General features: G+C 35.3%; 2 protein-coding genes across 2 annotated transcripts; both read right to left on the bottom strand.

Moving 5' to 3' along the window:
- Positions 1 to 1,016: 1,016 nt before the first annotated feature.
- Positions 1,017 to 2,262, bottom strand: LOC134375814 (annexin A5-like). The gene has a single exon (XM_063094540.1). The coding sequence runs from the start codon at positions 2,129 to 2,131 to the stop codon at positions 1,166 to 1,168; it is 966 nt and encodes a 321-aa protein (XP_062950610.1). The 5' UTR covers positions 2,132 to 2,262; the 3' UTR covers positions 1,017 to 1,165.
- A 14,802-nt stretch (positions 2,263 to 17,064) lies between these two features.
- LOC134374740 (olfactory receptor 11L1-like) lies at positions 17,065 to 18,036 on the bottom strand. The gene has a single exon (XM_063092679.1). It carries the CDS (start codon positions 18,034 to 18,036, stop codon positions 17,065 to 17,067), a length of 972 nt encoding a protein of 323 aa, XP_062948749.1.
- Between the last annotated feature and the right edge of the window lie 241 nt (positions 18,037 to 18,277).

The following is an 18,277-nucleotide window of genomic DNA, read 5'->3' as shown; positions in this document are numbered from 1 at the left end:
TAGATACCCAGTTTTCCCAGCACCATGGATTGAAGATGTGTTTCTTTCTCTATTGTGTGCTCATTTCACACTTCTGGAAGATCATTAAATGTGTGGATTTATTTCTGGACTATCTAACTTGTTACAACAGATTGTATGTCTGTTTTTCATACCAGCACCTTGAAGTTTTGGTTGCTAAGCTTGGTAGTAAGTTTTGAGATCAGGTAGTATGATGCCTCCAGCTTTATTCTTTCTGCTCATGATTGCTTTGGACATGTGGGGTCTTTTGTGGTTCCATACAAATTTTAGATTTTTTTTCAATTTCTGTGAAAAACATCATTGAAATTTTGATAGGGATGACACTGACTCTGTAGATTGCTTTGGATAATATGGACAATTTATCATATTAATTCTTCCAGTTTATGAACATCAGATGTCATTCCATTTATTTTTGTCTTCACCAGTGTCTGTAGTCAATGGTTTATAGTTTCAATGTATGAATTTTGCACCTTCTTCGTTAAATTTACCGTAAGTATTTTATTTTTTGATGCTATTGTAAATTGGATTGTTTCCTTGCTTTTTTTTGATAGTTTATTACATATATACTGTAGTATGTGGTTTATAATATACAGTGTATAGAAGCACCACTGATTTTATATCGTCCAACTTTATTATATATGTTGAATTTGTGTATTAGTTCTTTTTTTTAATTTTTATTTATTTATTTTTTTTCAGGGGGAAGGAAATGTTTATTTCTCATTATTCGTTTGAATACAACCATTGTAATTTTGCAGGTTTAATTTAGGAGAAAACTTGATTAACAACACTTCCAGGAGTTCAAAAATTCAAGGCTAAGGTTCTATTAAGGTAATATGGTTATCCATTTAATATAAATGAAGTTTTTTAAAAAGGCTACAAGCAATCTGACCTCTTAAAGGAAAATATAAATGACTCAGCCATAGACTTAGTAACATAAGTACACTTCAGAGTTACAACAGTCAGAGAGGAAGATCAGAAAGAAGCACCGCTATTTTCTTCTATGACACATATGTTTGGTCACTAGCATGCTCATATGAATAAGGCAATGTGTCGAGCACTGGCATATAAAAAGTGCAGCTAGATGTGCTGAAGGAAGGTAGTGGCAGCTCTGGCGGGCACGGAGCAGGGGTCTCTCTCCAGACGGCCATTAATCGTCGTCTCCTCCACAGAGCAGCAAGAGGGCTTTCTTATAGTCCCCAGATGTATCACTCTTAATCATGGAATAAAGAGAGGTGGCAAAATTCTTCCTGAACTCCTTCCTAATGTTAAACAGATCAATCTCACTCCTGGACACCATGACTCTGATGAGTGTATGATCATCTGTCCCAGCTCCCTTCATAGCATAGTAGAGGGTCTCTGCAAGGTAGGCAGGTATACTTCGAATAGATTTCACAACAGCAAAGAGTAGCTGCTCCAAATTGCCAGAAGTCTCCCGGTCAATGGTTTCCTCAATTTGAAATCCTGACATAGTCATGTACTTGTCAAACACCCTTCTCAAATGAGACACACTTCGTGTTCCAAAGATGGTGATAAACTTTTCTTCGTCTGTCCCCCATTTAAGTTCACCAGCCTGAAACAAAGCCTGAGCATCTTGTTCAACTTGAGCTTCATCAATTCTAGCATCAGGGTCTCTATTAGCCTGAAGGAGAACCACCAACATCCTCTGGTAGTACCCTGAAGTATCCCCCACCACATCATCTTCCAGGATTGAGCCATATTCGTCTTCATAAACTTGTTTTATGGCTCTTAGTTCTTCAGGTGTCCTTGAAGCAATAATTTCTGTAAGTACTTTTTCATTTGTCCCAGCTCCCTTAAGAGCATGCTTCAGTTCATAGGCGTCATACAGCCGAGAGGGTTTCATCAGAGCCACAATTAATTTCTCAAACTTTCCAGTCAGTTCTGATTTCAGGTCATCCAGAAGATCCCTGCCAAACAGAGTTTTAAAAGCCGCAGCAATTTCCTGGCGCTGAGTGTTACTTCGGGATGTCAACAGAGTCAGGATGCTCTCCTCATCGGTGCCCAGGCCTTTCATGGCCTTCCGAAGAGTTTCTGCATCAGCCGGCTCATCAAAGCCAGGGAAGTCAGTCACAGTGCCTTTGAGAGCCTGTGCCATGGCGACTCGTCGGTCAGGGCAGGAGAAGGCGATGCAGGGCCAGACAGGGGGACCCAAGTGCCCCGAACCTCCTGCAAAGCGGTGGATGGCGGGGCGGCGGCGCGCAGGGCTGGGCAGGGATGCGGGCGGGAAGGATCGGGGCAGCTGCGCTCAGCCCGCTCCAAGCAACGGTTGTGTATTAGTTCTAATGGTTTTTTGTTGGAGTCTATAGTGTTTTCCATATGTAAGATCATGCCATCTGCAAAAAGAGATAATTTTACTTATTTCTTTCCAATTTAAATGTGTTTCATTTCTTTCTCTTGCCTAATTGCTCTGCCTTGAGCTTCCAGTACTGTATTGAATAGAAGTACTGACAATGGGCATCCTTATCTTTTTCTTGATCCTGGAGGAAAAGCTTTTAGCTTTTCACCATTTTGTATGATGTTTACTGTGGGCATGTCATATATGGCTTTTATTTTGTTCAGGCATATTATTTTTATTCTTAATTTGTTGAGAGTTTTTTATCATAAAAGGCATTGCATTTTGTCAAATGTTTTTTCTGCTTCTATTGAAATAATTATATTATTTTTATCTTTTATTCTGTTAATGCGTTACATCACATTTAATGATTTGCGTATGTTGAACCATCCTCATGTCCCAGGAATAAATTCCACTTGATTGTGGCAAACAAACTTTTTGATGTGCTGTTAAATTTATTTTCTAGCATTTCATTGTGGATTTTTGCGTCTATGTTCATCAAGGATGTGGCCTATAATTTCCTTTTCTTGCAGTGTCTGTCTGACTTTGCTATCAGGGTAATTCTGGCCTCATAAAATGAATTTGGAAGCAGTCCCTAGTCTTCAAGTTTTTGGAAGTTTAAGAAGAATTGGTGTTAATTCATTAAATGTTTAGTGGAATTCAGCAGTGAAGCCATCAGTTACTGGATTTTCTTTGTTGGGAGATTTTTGGTTACTGATTCAATCATCTTATTAGTTATTGGTCTATTCAGATTTTCTGTTTCTTCATGATTCACTCTTGGTAGGTTGTATGTTTCCAGGTATATATCCATTTCATCTAGGTTATCCAACTTTTTTGTCAGCTAATTGGTTAGAGTAGATTTAGTAGTAGTAGTAGTAGTAGTAGTAGTAGTAGTAGTAGTAGTAGTAGTAGTAGTAGTAGTAGTAGTAGTAGTAGTATTTCTACTTCTGTGGTATCAGTTGTAATTCCTCCTTTTGTATTTTTTTCTGATACTACTATAATTTTTTTTCTATTTTATTTGATAGTTTTATTGCATACACTATTTTCCTCAAACTAAGACATCTTATCTCTTAAATATGATTTTCTCATTAAAATTGTTTTTCTTATTAAATGGTACAGAGTGTAAATAGAATATGATCTAAAAGCATCAGAATTTCTCAAACTTGGGATCCCTCTAACAGCATAAACATTTAATTAGCAGCACAATTTAAACATCTTTACTGAGAATGGTTATGACATGCTAAAGTGTTTCTTAATCAAATTTTCTCAATGTTGAGTACTTTTTATATCCTACCTAATTCTGTCACATCCTATCTAGGAAATGTTTGCATATTACTTGACCATTCCATGCCACTTTAGAAATACAGGGGTACTAACACACACACACACACACACACACACACACACACACACACACACACACACACAATAATGCTAGACATTATTATCCCTATTATCCCAATAGTAATTGTAACTATTGTTATTATTTAATCTATTGGTAATATTGGTATTATGGAAATATTGGTCAAGCAAGATATTATGTCAATTTAATTGTTATGTTGCTTATAGTCAGGCATATATTGATAAAACACCAAGAAATTAGTTTTTCACAAATACCATGGCCTTAAATTTTAGAAATGATGAATTACAAAGTGTTTTTCCTTCTATTTCAAGACTATTCATAAAAGGATGTTTTGATTCAGATCAGAGATCAGAAAACTACATGTGAAACAAATCTAAACTTCCACTTGTTTTGGTAGATAATGCTTTATTGAAACATAGTATGCTCATTTGTTTACATAATGTTTATGGAGGGTTTTGCATTAGAACAGCATAGTTGAGTCCTTGTGATAGAAACCATATGACCTGCAAGGTCTAAAATATGCACTACCTGGCCCTTCAGAGAAAAATTGACTGACCTTTGCCTGCCTCTTAGTATCCTATTGATATCAATCCAATAACACAGTAGGATCAAATGCAATAGAGTAGCAAAGATAATTGAAGAAAGAAAAACAAAGTGAATAGGAAAGGAGAGAAGAGAAGAGAAAAGAAAAGGGAAGGGGAGGGAAAAGGAAGAAAGGTGAGGGAAGGGAGGAGAGAAGAAAACAGAGTGGTTTTCAAATAGTAATGGCAGGTACTATTTAAATATCTTTATGTTTCTATACATATGGTACAATTTGTTAAAGTTCTGTATATGAATTTCAAAAATTTTACATCAGTAATGGAAAATAATAGTAAAATTATTGCATTTTGGTTTACTTTTGTGAAAAATTATTTTGGCTCAGTTTAATTATAATATCATAAATAACTCATGTGAGTGATTACATAAATAAATAAATAAATAAATAAATAAATAAATGGATAGATAAATAAATAAATAAAATGAATAAATAAAATTTACCTATTATTATATTGAAGTCCATACCTGAAAATACCAGTTTTCTGCACCCTGTATGTGTCTGCTTTTAGTCTATTTTGTCTCCTTTGAATTTTAATCCCATTGGTCTTTAATTTTTTGCCTGGTAATTTTTAAATCTTTTACTGACAAAATATGCACTTTTCAGAAGTGTACAGAGCATGCTGCCAATATTGTTCTGGCCATCACATCTTGGGCATGAGTGGTGACGGTCAACTTTGTACCCCATGAATATTCATAACCAATAGAAAAAAAGTGTACAACTTTGTGAATTTTCACAATTCCATCACATTTTTCTTTTAAAATACATGTGCATGTGTATTTTACTACTACCCATAAGTACCCTCATGCAAACTCTGATCAATACCTCCCCAAAGATAACCACTTTCCTGACATCCAACAGCATAGATTACATAAAGTTAGGGTATTTATTTGAGATTTTTCTTCTTTATTGATAAAAGCATTTATTGCTATTAATTTCCCTCATAGAACTGCTACTGCTATGTTCTGTAGGTTTGGGTGTGCTGCATTTCTATTTTTGTTTATCTCAACATACTTTTAAAATTTCTTTTCATTTCCCCTTTAACCCAATGGTTGTTCAATTGTGTGTTGATTAGTTTCCATTTATTTATAAATTTTCTGGTTTCATTGCTGTTATTGATTTATACTTTTATTCCATTTGGGTCAGAAAAGACATTTGATATACTTTCAATCTTCTCAAACGTGTAAAAACTTATTTTGTGTTCTAACATATGATCACTCCTGGAGAATTATTCCATATTTGCTCGAAAAAAAGTGGATTCAGCTATTGTATGGAAAGTTTATATATGAGTTTACTTCAAAAAGTTTGTGGAAAATGGAATTAAAAGATGTTACGTATCTTTTGAAGACCACTTGTATATCTATTAGGACCACAGTGTGTACTATATTGTTCAAGTTAGCTTTTTCTTTATTGATTTTCTGTCTGTATGTTTTATCCATTATTGTAAGAGAGTATTTAGTTTCCCTACTATTATTGTATTGCCATCAATTTCTTTTTCATATCTATCAATATTTGATTTATCTAATTAAGGAGTCTGAGTTTGTGTGCACTGTAGAGCTAGGGCTAGGGTCTGAAGCTCACAAACCCTTCAAGCCCATTCACAAACCCTTCACATGGAGGCATAAGAGCTAGTAACTGGAAAAAAGGTCCTTGTCGCCTTGGTTGAAGTAGGAATAGTCTCTATTCAGCACACACACATTTAAGAGCTAGGCAATACAAAGAGAAACTCAGAAACTCAACTGCTACTGGCAATGTCCAAAGGAAAACTGAAACTGAGCAGCTGCCAGCAGAGTAAACATGCTCTACTGTTAGACATGAGCTCTCTGCTGGCCATTCTGCTTCAAACTGCAGAACACACAAAAGCAATTAACTAGAAATGTACATGGGTGCAGATGCACACTAACTCCACCCACACAACTTGTTTACAAGAAATGTTGAGGGAGCCTGACTAAATTATCCTATTTTCCCCAAATGCACATATATTTATAATTGTTATATCTTCTTGCTTAGTAGATACTGTTATCATAATATAATGACATTCATTGTCTCCAGAGACAGTATTACACTTAAAAATCTGGTTTGTTTGATATAATGGTAGCCTCGTATGCATTACTTTGGTTCCCATCTGTATTAAATATATTTTTTCATGCATTCACTTTACACTATACTGTGTCTTTAAATCTAAACTGAGTCTCTTGTAGAGAGCAGATCACTAGATCGTGTTTTTTTGTTTATCCATTTTGCTACTCTGTGCCTTTTGGCCGGAGAGGTTAATCTATTTATGTTTAAGGAAATTATTATGTAAACACTATTAATATTTTATTAATCATTTGATTAAAGGACAAAAAATACAAGTTTGATATCCATTTTGTATTTTTTGTCCTGTTTCTCACTCACTGTTACTTTCTTATCTGATGATGTTGTAGTGATTTTTTTCTTGTTTGCTTTTCTCTTTATCTTTTTCTATATCTATATATTATTTTAAGAGTTTTATTAAATATCTTTTAGTTATACTCTTCTATTTAAATTTGATAGCAACTTAATTTCACTTGAATACAGAAAACAATAGCAACCCTAAATGTAAATGGATTAAACTCTCTACTCAAAAGATTCAGACTGATAGATTGGATTAAAAAGCTAGACCTAACTATATGCTGTCCATCAAGAGATCCACCTCACTTGTAAAGAGGCACACAGACTAATAGTGAAGAGATGAAAAAAGATATACCACACAAATGGAAACCAAAAATGAGCAGGAGTAGCTATTCTTATATCAGATAAAATAGACTTTAAACCAAAAACCATAAAAAGAGACAAAGAAGGCCACTATATAATGGTAGAAGAATCTCCCCAGCAAGAAGAAGTAACATTCATAAATATATATAAACCCAACACTGGAGCACCCAGATATATAAAGCAAACACTATTAGACCTAAAGAAAGAGATAGGCCTCAGTATAATACTAGTGGGGGACCTGAACACCCATTTGTCAGATCATACAGACAACAAAACAACAGAGAAACACAGGATTTAAACCACACTTTACATCAACTGGACCTGGCAGATATCTTCAGAAAAATTTCATCCATCAACTACAGAATATACATTTTTTTTCATCAGCACATGGAACATTCTTCAGGATAGACCAAGTGTTAGGTCACAAATCAAGCCTGAGCAAATACGCAAAATTTGAAATCATTCCAAGTATCCTTTCAGACCACAATGGATTAAAACTAGAAATTATCAAGTAAAACTAAAGACATTAAGCAAACACTTTGAAATTAAAAAACAGGCACTTGAATGACCTATGGGTCCAAGAAGAAATTAAGCAGGAAATTTAAAAAATTCTTGAAACTAATGAAAATAAAGACACATCATACTGAACCCTGTAGAATGCTGCAAAAGTGGTACTAAGAGGAAAGGTTATTGTAAGTAATGCTTACATCAAAATTTAGAAAGACTCAAATAAACAGTCTAACCCTACACCTCAAAGCCCTGGAAAAACAAGAACAAACCAATCTCAAAATTAGTACACAAAAAGAAATAATTTAAGTTCAGAGCAGAACAAAAAGAAATAGAGACCCAATAAAGTGATGCAAAACATCAATGAAACAAAAAGTTGCTTTTTTTTTGAGAAGATAAACAAAATAGACAAACCTTTAGCTAGGCTAACAAAGAGGAGAGAGAGAGAGAGAGAGAGAGAGAGACCCAAATAACAAACCGGAAATGTAAAAGAAGACATTACAAAAGATACCACAGAAATGCAAAAATCATTGGGCCGGCCTGTGGCTCACTCAGGAGAGTGCGGTGCTGATAACACCAAGGCCATGGGTTTGGATCCCTAAAAAAAAAAAAAAAAAAAGATGCAAAAATCAATAGAGAATATTACATAAAACTACATGTCAACAAATTTGAAAACTTGGAGTAAATGGATAAATTTCTGGACACATACACAATACCAAGACTGAACCAAGAAATACAAATCCAGAACAGACCAATAACAAGCAACAAAACTGAAGTTGAGATCAGCAGTCTCCCAGCAAAGAAAACCCCAGGATCAGATGGCTTCACTGCTGAATTCTACCAGACTTTTACAGAGGAGTTAGTACCGATTCTCTTGAAACTATTCCAAAAGAATTGAAACAGAGACCACTCATCCAGCATCACTCTGACACCAAAAGCAGAGATACAGCAACAAAAAAGAAAACTACAGATCAATATCTTTGATGAACATAGATAGAAAAATACTCAATAAAAAACTAGCAATCAGAATACATCAACACATCAAAAAATTATACATCATGATCAAGAGGGATTAATTGAGGGAGACAAGAATAGTTCAACGTACAGAAGTCAATAAATGTAATATATCACATGAACAAAATCAAGGGCAAAAACTATGATTATCTCAACAGATGGAGAAGAAGCACTTGACAGACTTCAACATCCCTTCATGATAATGGCTCTCAGCAAAGTAAGTACTGATGGAAAGCATCTCAACACAATAAAAGCCATATATAACAAACCCACCACCAATATCATCCTGAATGGGGAAAAGCCAAAAGCTTTTCCCTTAAGAACAGGAACAAGACCAGGATGCCACTCTCAATATCAATACATCAAAATCAGTAGTGTTTTAACACACCATCAAAGAACAAGCAGGAAAAGAAAGCAAGCCCATTTACAGTAGCTACCAAAAGAATAAAATACCTAGGAATAAACTTAACCAAAGAGGTGAAAAATCTCTACAATAAGAACTACAAATCACTGCTGAAAGAAATGAAAGGATACACCAAAAGATGGAAAGATATTCCATGTTCATGGATTGGAAGAATTAACATTGTGTAAACATCCATACTACCCAAAGTGATCTACAGATTCAATGCAATACCCTTCAAAATACCAATGGCATTCTTCACAGAAATGAAAAAACAATCCCAAAATTCATATGGAACAACAAAAGACCCTGAATAGCCAAATAAAACCTGAGCAATAAAAATAAAAAGAAAATTGAGGCATTACACTACCTAAATTTAAACTATATGACAAAGCTATAATAACAAAAACAGCATGGTACTGACATAAAAAGGGGCACTGGAATCAATGGAACAGAATACAAAACCCAGAAATCAACCTAGGTACTTACAGCCTAGCAATCTTTGACAAATGAGCCAAGAACATACACTAAGGGAAGGACTGCCTCTTCAGTAATTTGTGCTGGGAAATCTGGATATCCATGTGTAGAAGAGTGAAACTATACCCCTACTTCTCAACATATACCCAAATCAACCTAAAATGGATTAAAGACTTAAGTAAAATACCCAAAACTATGAAACTCGTAGTAGAAAACAGAGGTAACACCACTTCAGGATGTAGGAGTGGGCAAAAACTTTATGACTAAGGCCCCCAAATCACAAGCAACAACAGAAAATATAAACAAATGGGATTATATCAAACTAAAAAGCTTCTGCATGGCAAAGAAAGAAATCAATAATGCAGAAACACAACCCAAGGAACAGGAGAAAATATTTGCAAACTGTACATCTGACAAAGGCCAAATATCCAGAATTTTTGAGGAATTCAAACAACTTCACTGTAAACATCCCAAATAATACAATTTAAAAATGGGCAAAGGAGCTAAATAAACATTTTTCAAAGGAAGGCATACAAATAGCCAAGAGATACATGAAAAAATTCTCAATATCACTAATCGTCCAGGAAATGCAAATCAAAACCATGTTGAGATGTCATCTCACCCATTAGACTGGTTATTATCAAAAAGACTTGAGAATAACAAATGCTGGTGATGATGTGGACAAAGGGAAACTCCTCTATATTGTAGTTGGACTGTAAAATAGTGCAACCATTATGGATAATAGTGAGGATGTTTCTCAAACAATTACAGATACAACTACCATGTGATCCAGCAATCCTGCTACTGGGTATATACCCAAAGGAATGGAAATCTTCATGTCGAGGGGATACCTGCACTCTCATGTCCATCACAGCTCTGTTTACAATAGCCAAGATTTGGAACCAACCTGAATGTCCATTGATAGATGGTTGGATAAGGAAAAAGTGATATATATACACAATGGAATACTACTCAGCCATAAAAAAGAAAGAAATTCTGCCATTCACAACACGGATGAGCTTGGAAAAAATTAAATTTAGTGAAATAAGCCAGGCACAAAGAGAGAACTACTGCATGTTGTCACTCATAGTGGGAAGTAAGAAAGAAAGAAAGTGAGGAAGTGAGAGAAAGAGAGAAAGACTACAGAAATACATTGAACTTTCATAAGGACAGAACAGACCTATGATTAATAGATTTGCAAAGGGGGGAGGAAAAGGGATTAGGAAGAAATTTGGTAAGGAGCACAAGAACAATTAAGATTTATAATGATTAACATGCTAATAATATTGATTTGATCAAAACATATTGTACAAAAATACTGATAGTCATCTCTGTACCTTATAAATACGTATACTCAATTATGTTCCAATTAAAAATATAAAATAAAAAACAGCTCTGTAAATAAATAAATAAAATCGAAGTGAAAGAGGAGACATCACCACTGGGTAAAACAGTTCATAATAGACTATTATGAACAATTATACACCAGTAAATTGAAAAACCTAGAAGAAATGGATAAATTTTGGACACACACAATCTATCAAGATTGTATTATGAAACAAACAAACAAACAGATAATCTGAGTAGAGCAATAATGAGTAAGGAGATGCAATTAGTAAAAAACAAAGTTTCCCCATTAAAGAAAATTTGAAGACCTAAAGTCTTCAGTGCTGAATTTCACTAACCATTTAAAAAGTAACAATAAATACCAATTCTTCTCAAACTATTCCAAAAATATTAAATATTTCCAAAATCATTCTATGATGCCGGCATTATCCTCATACAAAAAAACAGATGAGAATACAAGAAAAAAACCCCAAAACTATGAGCCAATATCTCTGACAAACATAGATGCAAAAATTCTCAACAAAATACGAGCAAACTAAATTTAACAGCACATTAAAAATATTCACTGTGATCAGGTGGGATTTTTCCCAGAGATGCAAGGATGGTTCAACAATGCAAATCAATAATTATGATACATCGCACTAACAGAATAAAGTACAAACAATACACTCATTTCAATAGATGCAGAAAAAGCATTTGACAAAATTCAACATTGCTTCATGATTAAAAACCCTCAACATATGGAAGAAATATATCTGGAACAACCAAGGTTATAAATGACAAACCTACAGCTAACATCATACTGAACAGGGTAAAGCTGGACACTTTTTCTTTAAGATCTGGAACAACATAAGGATGCCCACTATCACCACTTCTACTCAATATGGTACTAGAAGTCTTTGAGCAATTAGGCAAGAGAAAGAAAGAAAGTGTATCCAAGTTGGAAAAGAAGATGTAAATTGTCCTTGTTTGCAGACAACATGATTTTATACATAGAAAACTTTAAAATCTCCACCAGAAAACTGTTAGAATATACAAACAAACTCAGTAAACTTGAAAGATACCAAATCAACGTACAAAAATCAGTAGCATTTCTATACACCACTAGGGAACTATCTGAAAAAGAAATCAAGAATATAATATCATTTACAATAGTTACAAAAAAATACCTGTGAATAAAATTAAAGAGATGAAAGATCTTTGCACTAAAATTATAAAACATGGATGAAATAAATTGAAGAAAACACAGGTAAATGAAAAGATATCCTGTGTTTATGGATTGCAAGTGTTAATACTGATAAAATGTCCATACTACCCAAAGCAATCTACAGGTTTAATGTCATTCCTATCAAAATTCCAATGAAGTTTTTCACAGAAATAGAAAAACATTCCTACAATTTTTATGGAATTATAAAATGCACAAGTATCCAAAGCAGTCTTCAGCGAAAAGAGCAAAGCTGGAGGCATCACACTTCCTTATCTCAAAATCTACTAGAAAGCTATAGTAACGAAAACAGCAAGGTGCTGGTATATATAAAAACAGACATATAGTCAGTGGAACAAATTAGAGAGTTCAGAAATAAATTCATACATTTATTGATCTTCCACAAAGGTAATAAGAAGACACATAAAGAATGGACAGTCTTCTAAATAAACGGTATTGGGAAAAACTGGATATGCACATGCAGAACAATGAAATTGGACCCTTATTTCACACTATGTACAAAACTCCAATCAAAATTGATTAAAGACTTAACTATAAGACCAAAAATTATAAAACTACTGTAAGAAAACACAGGGGAAAAGTTTCATGATATTGGTCTGTGCAATGATTTTTTTGGATATGACTTCAAAATTAGAGGCAAGAAAAGCAAACAGAAACAAATGATACTACATCTAACTAAAAAGCTCTGCATAGCAAAGGAGATAATCAACAAAACGAAGAGACAACCTACAAAATGGGAGTAAATATTTGCAAATTATACATCTGCTAAGGGTTTAATATCAAAAATATATAAGGAACTCAAGTCAATAGTATGAAAACAAATGACCCTATTTAAAAATGGGTGAAATAAATACTTGAGTAGACATTTCTCAAAAGAAGACATACAAATGGCTAACAGGTATATTAAAAAATGCTAGATATCTATCATCATCAGAGAATAAAAATCAAAACCACAATGAGATATTACCTCACTCCTGTTAAAATGGCTGTAAAGAAGACCAAAATAACAAGTGTTGGTGAGAATGTAGAGAAAAAGAAACCCTTGTACACTGCTGGTGGAAATACAAATTAGTACAGCCATTATAGAAAACAGCATGAAAAAATTAAAAATAGAAGTACCATATGATTCGGCAATTCCATTACTGAGTATGTGTCCAAAGGAAATGTAATCTGTATGTTGAAGAGATATCTGCATTCTCATGTTATTCACAATAGCCAGGATATGGAATCAATCTTAGTTTTCATCAATGGATGAATGGATAAAGAAAATACGGTGTACATATACACAATATAATACTATTCAGACATAAAAATGAAAGAAATCCTGTCATTTGCAACAATATGGATGAACATGGAGGACATTATGTTAAGAGAAATAAGCCAGGCACAGAAAGACAAATACAGCATGATATTACTCATATGTCAAAACCAAAAGAGTTCATTTCATAGAAGTAGAGAGTAGCATGGTGGTTACCAGAGGACGGGGTGGGCAGATGCTGGACAAAGGATACATAATTACATTAAGAAGTGAGGAATCAATTCAAGAAGTCTATTGTACAGCAAGATGACTACATTTAATGATAATATACTGTTTCTTTGAAAATTGCAAAAAATAGTATGTTAAGAGTCCTCACTGACACTGGAGGAGAAGATCTGGGGAGGCCCAAGAGCCGACCTCAACCCACCCCATCCTCTTACCAGGTCTTGACTCTGCCACAGGAAATAATTCAAGAGCAGAGTCACAGTAGAAAGTGAAAACCTGTTTAATAGAAAGAACGAGAAGTACAGACATCACAGGTATAGTGTGGTCTAGATTCAGAGACTGAGCAGGGCACCCACCAAGTTTAATACAAAAGTAAGAAATACACATTTGCAGACAAACTGCAGGCTGACTGAGAAGGTGAGCAGCAGCCCCTCCTTCTTCCTGAATTCAACTTTCATAGTTTGGTAATCTATATATATTCATGGTATCTAATGAATATTCAACTAAGTTATGTAACCTAGTCTTGCACATGCTCTGTTGGTCTCTTTTAGAGCATGCTAACTAGTCAAATTCCACCACATGCAATGAATATATTCAAATATACTGTGCTCTCTAGTGCCTCCAGTGGAAAGTCATTTAAGCAGTAAACTCCTTTTTACTGAGCGTGATCAGCAACTGGGATGACATAAGTCTGCCTCCATGTGCTGGTGCCAAAAATGCTGGCCACCATAGCTTAGGACTCAGAGGTGGGGCTTGAGTCCAAGGGAAGTAGTTAGAGGCCCAGAGGAGTGGCCCAAAACCTGATCCCAGGGGGACTGAGCACCTTCTATTTCATCACCATAAAAATGATAATTATGTGAGGTAATTTATTTATTAATTAGGTAGATTTAACTGTTCTACAGTGCATATATACTTCAAAACATCATGTTGTACACGATAAATACATAACATTTTATCTGTCGATTATAAAAAAACAAAGCATATCAAAACAAAAACACGAAGACACAAGGGAATTGTTTGAGGTGGTGGCTCTGTTAGTGTATTATCACCTTGATTATGGTGTTAATAATTTGAATGTATCCACATGTCCAAACTCACTAAATTGTATATGTTAATGATATTCATTTTTATATATCAATTATACCTCAATAAAGCTGGGAAAAACCCCACATCACATATAAAGGAGTGCAAATATGATTATCAGTGGAATTCTCATCAGAATCCTGGTGGGCCAGGAGAGAGTAGGATGATGTAGTAAAAGTGCTGAAAAGAAAAAAAATACCAAACAATCATACTTTATACAGCCAAGCTTTTAAAAATAAGGGAGAAATGAAAACTTTTTAGACAAACAAAAGCTAAGGGAGTTCATCAACACTAGACCTGCCTTGCATGAATTTCTAAAGAGCGTTCTTTAAACTGAAATTAAAAGTTACTTATTAAAAACAAGAAGTATACATAAGCATAATATTATAGGTAACATAAACCTGTATTCAGAATATTCTAAGGCTATAGTGAAGGTGTGTAAGGCTATTTTATTACTCTATGAGGGTTAAAAGACAATATTATTAATGACAACTATAGCTAAAATAAATTGTCAAGGGATACTCATTACAAAATGATGTAAATTGTGAAATCAAAAACATAAAACGTGAAGCGGGGGTAAAAGTGTAGAGTTGTTGTATGCAATCAAAGTTAAGTTGTTATCAGCTTGGAAAAGACTATTATAAGCGTGAGAAGTTCTATGTAAGCCTCACGGCAAACACAAAGCAAAAATTGTTATTAGAAGCGCAGGACAAAAATAAGAAGAATTCAAAGCGTACCACTACAGAAAATCATCAAACCACAAAGAAAAACCGCAAGCAACAGCTCTCACAGGCCAAATCCCAGAAGAGAGAGAATGAGATGGCTGGACAAAGGAGGGTAAAAGAACCTAAGGACATGTAGTGGGAGGAAATTACGTGAGCTAGAAGATCAAAATGCACCTACCACTGAAGCTCAGAGGTCGATGAAGAACATATCCCAAGTCTATGAAGAGGCTACAAACAGGCACCACTGCCCAGGAATGAGTAGGTGAGACCAGAATTTTCACACCTGACCTCACTATCTGTGAGGCATTTACTATACGGCTTACGTCCACAAACCTAAAATCAAGCCAACTTCATCTCCCATTTGGGCTACTGGAATGACCCCCAGCCACTCTTGCTCTCTTTCAGTCTTTTCTCTAAACAGCAATGAGATTTGCAAATACAAAATATATTGTCATTTCCTAATTAGCACCCTTTGATAATCAATCATTTCACTTAGTGCAAAACCCATAAACCCTACAGGGCTTTTAATGACCTGTGTGGACAAGCTCCTGCCTTTCTCTTCAGACTCATCTCCTTCATCCATCTCCCCCATTCCTCAGCCTTCTCTTGACATTTACTCCAGACCACTCTTTCCATTCCTGTTCTCCTACTCCTTGCAGTGTAGCTTAAAGTACTATATAAACACAGAGAGCTTTCCCAGCCTTCTATGTTGATTCAAACTTACTGTTCTATGTGCATGCACCAGCTTGTGCTTTATCACTTCAGAGTGATCATAGCAAATAGAAACAGCCATTTAATTATTTATTTATCCTTCATTACATATTTCTCTTCCCTTCCTGACTGGAATTTCCATTAAGGCAAAGACTTCCATGGCCCTTTCTATGTTACTGTGTCCTCAAAGAACTCAGACTGTATCACAGGACTGGCGCATATCAGGAGATTAAATATATGTGAAATTAATGAATGGAAGAGTGGGCAGGACTAGTAGAAATCTTATAAATATTAGCTGAATAAAAGGAAATCCTAAAGTGATTTAAGCATTTTAGTGTACACTCTTTGAATCCCAAGGCTCATGATAGCATGTAATACTTTGGATCTTTTCTTCCCTTCTTCTTTTCCTTCCTTCCTTCCTTCTTTTATTTCCTTAGCTAGAATTTCATTAAGCAGACAAAAAAAGATTAAAGTCAAAGTTATTGTAGATAAAGGTTTGACACTTCAAAACTCCTTGTTGTTTTTTATTTATTTATTTTTCTTGTTACTAGGAGATAATGTGGATCAAAACACATTTCAAATATACTTTTTTCTTTTTTCATTTATTCTTTGTACATCTATTTAATAAGCACTAATGGTACCCACAAGGTTTTAGGTCTACAAGACCAGTGTCTTCACAGTACTAAACAGATGCAGAACTTTCTGTGTATAAGGCTATAAAAACAAACAAACAAAAATCCTATTTTAGAATCTGGAAGTCATGTATGTGTAATTACCATGTACTGAAATTGTACAGATTCTCATCAAAAACTGGAAGACAGTGTCTAATAACAAAATTGCCCCCAAAATGGCTTGGTGGAGGCAATTTAGCTTCTGACTGGTTATTGACAAGAAACCATTAAGAAGCTTTTTCACTGTGGCTTGAAGAATTCAGTGCAGTACTGACAATGGCATTCAGGTTTGAAGGCTGTGAACCTAGCATTCACTTACTCCTGTACTTAATCTACTGTGTGTCCTGCACAGATTTTCCTTACCTAATAAAGAAATTTCCTTTCAGTCTTACTCCATAGGTGCCACACTTCCTTCTCATGACTTTTTTAACAGCTTGTTTGAAGTCTTTGTTCCTGAAGCTGTAGATAAATGGGTTCAGCAATGGGGTGACCACGGTATAGAAGACAGAAATGATCTTGTTGATTTCAGGTGACACATGAGCATTGGGGCGCACATACATAGAGATCATAGTCCCATAGTAAATAGTGACAACAGCCAGGTGGGAGCCACATGTAGAAAAGGTCTTCATCCGTCCAGAAGCTGAGGAAATTCTCAGTATGGAGGACACAATAAAAACATAGGACACAAGTGTCAGAAAAAAACAAAGGCACAGAACAACAACTGAAAGGATGAAGATGGCCATTTCAGTAGTATAAACACTGGAACATGAAAGCAGCATGAGTGGCGGGAGGTCACAGAAAAAATGGTTGATCTCGTTGGGCCCACAGAAATCCAACTTGGAAATCATCAGGGAAGGCAGAAAGCCTGTGCCCACCCCTGTCAACCAGGAGATTGCCACCAACTTTGTGCAGATTTCAGGACTCATGAGGAAGGAGTAGTGGAGTGGGCTGCAGATGGCCAGATATCGGTCATAAGCCATCACGGCCAGGAGAAAGCATTCAGTAGCCCCAAAGAACACAAAGAAGTATAGCTGTGCCATACAGGCGGAGAAGGAGATGGCTTGGCCCTGGGAGAGCAGGTTGGCTAGGAGAAGGGGCACAGTGGTGGATGTGTACCAGAGCTCCAGAAAGGAGAGGTGTTTGAGGAATGTGTACATTGGTGAGTGCAGTCGCTGGTCCTGGCTCACCACTGTGATGATAACGACATTCCCCGTGATGGTGAGGAAGTAGATGACCAGGAAAATGGCAAAGAGTAGGATCTGCCACTGAAGAAGGTTCTGGAATCCTAACAGTTGAAACTCAGTGACACTGGACACATTTTGGTGCTCCATTGCCTGTGGGTGGGGGGTGGAAAACATTTTGGAAAAGCACAGTACACAAGCCATAACAATATTTAGAACTATCTGTGTTTGGAACTTCAGGAATTAATTTTTTCCTAATAGTTTAGAGTTTTATTTGTGGCTATTTAGAAGGGCAAATGCATAATTCCAGCTCTTTTCTGTAAGAATACATTTTGAAATCACAAGCTGATTGTGAAGATTAGATCCTGTAAAGAGACTCAAGTTTTCTGTG

The sequence above is a fragment of the Cynocephalus volans genome, chromosome 4 (genome assembly GCF_027409185.1).
Source record: "Cynocephalus volans isolate mCynVol1 chromosome 4, mCynVol1.pri, whole genome shotgun sequence".
Classification (NCBI taxonomy): domain Eukaryota; kingdom Metazoa; phylum Chordata; class Mammalia; order Dermoptera; family Cynocephalidae; genus Cynocephalus; species Cynocephalus volans.
Note: the sequence above shows the minus strand (reverse complement) of the source record. Positions and strands in the feature narration are given on the sequence as shown.

Excerpts from the sequence above, each read along its gene's own strand:
- LOC134374740 (XM_063092679.1), bottom strand. The coding sequence starts at position 18,036 with ATGGAGCACCAAAATGTGTCCAGTGTCACTGAGTTTCAACTGTTAGGA.
- LOC134375814 (XM_063094540.1), bottom strand. The coding sequence starts at position 2,131 with ATGGCACAGGCTCTCAAAGGCACTGTGACTGACTTCCCTGGCTTTGAT.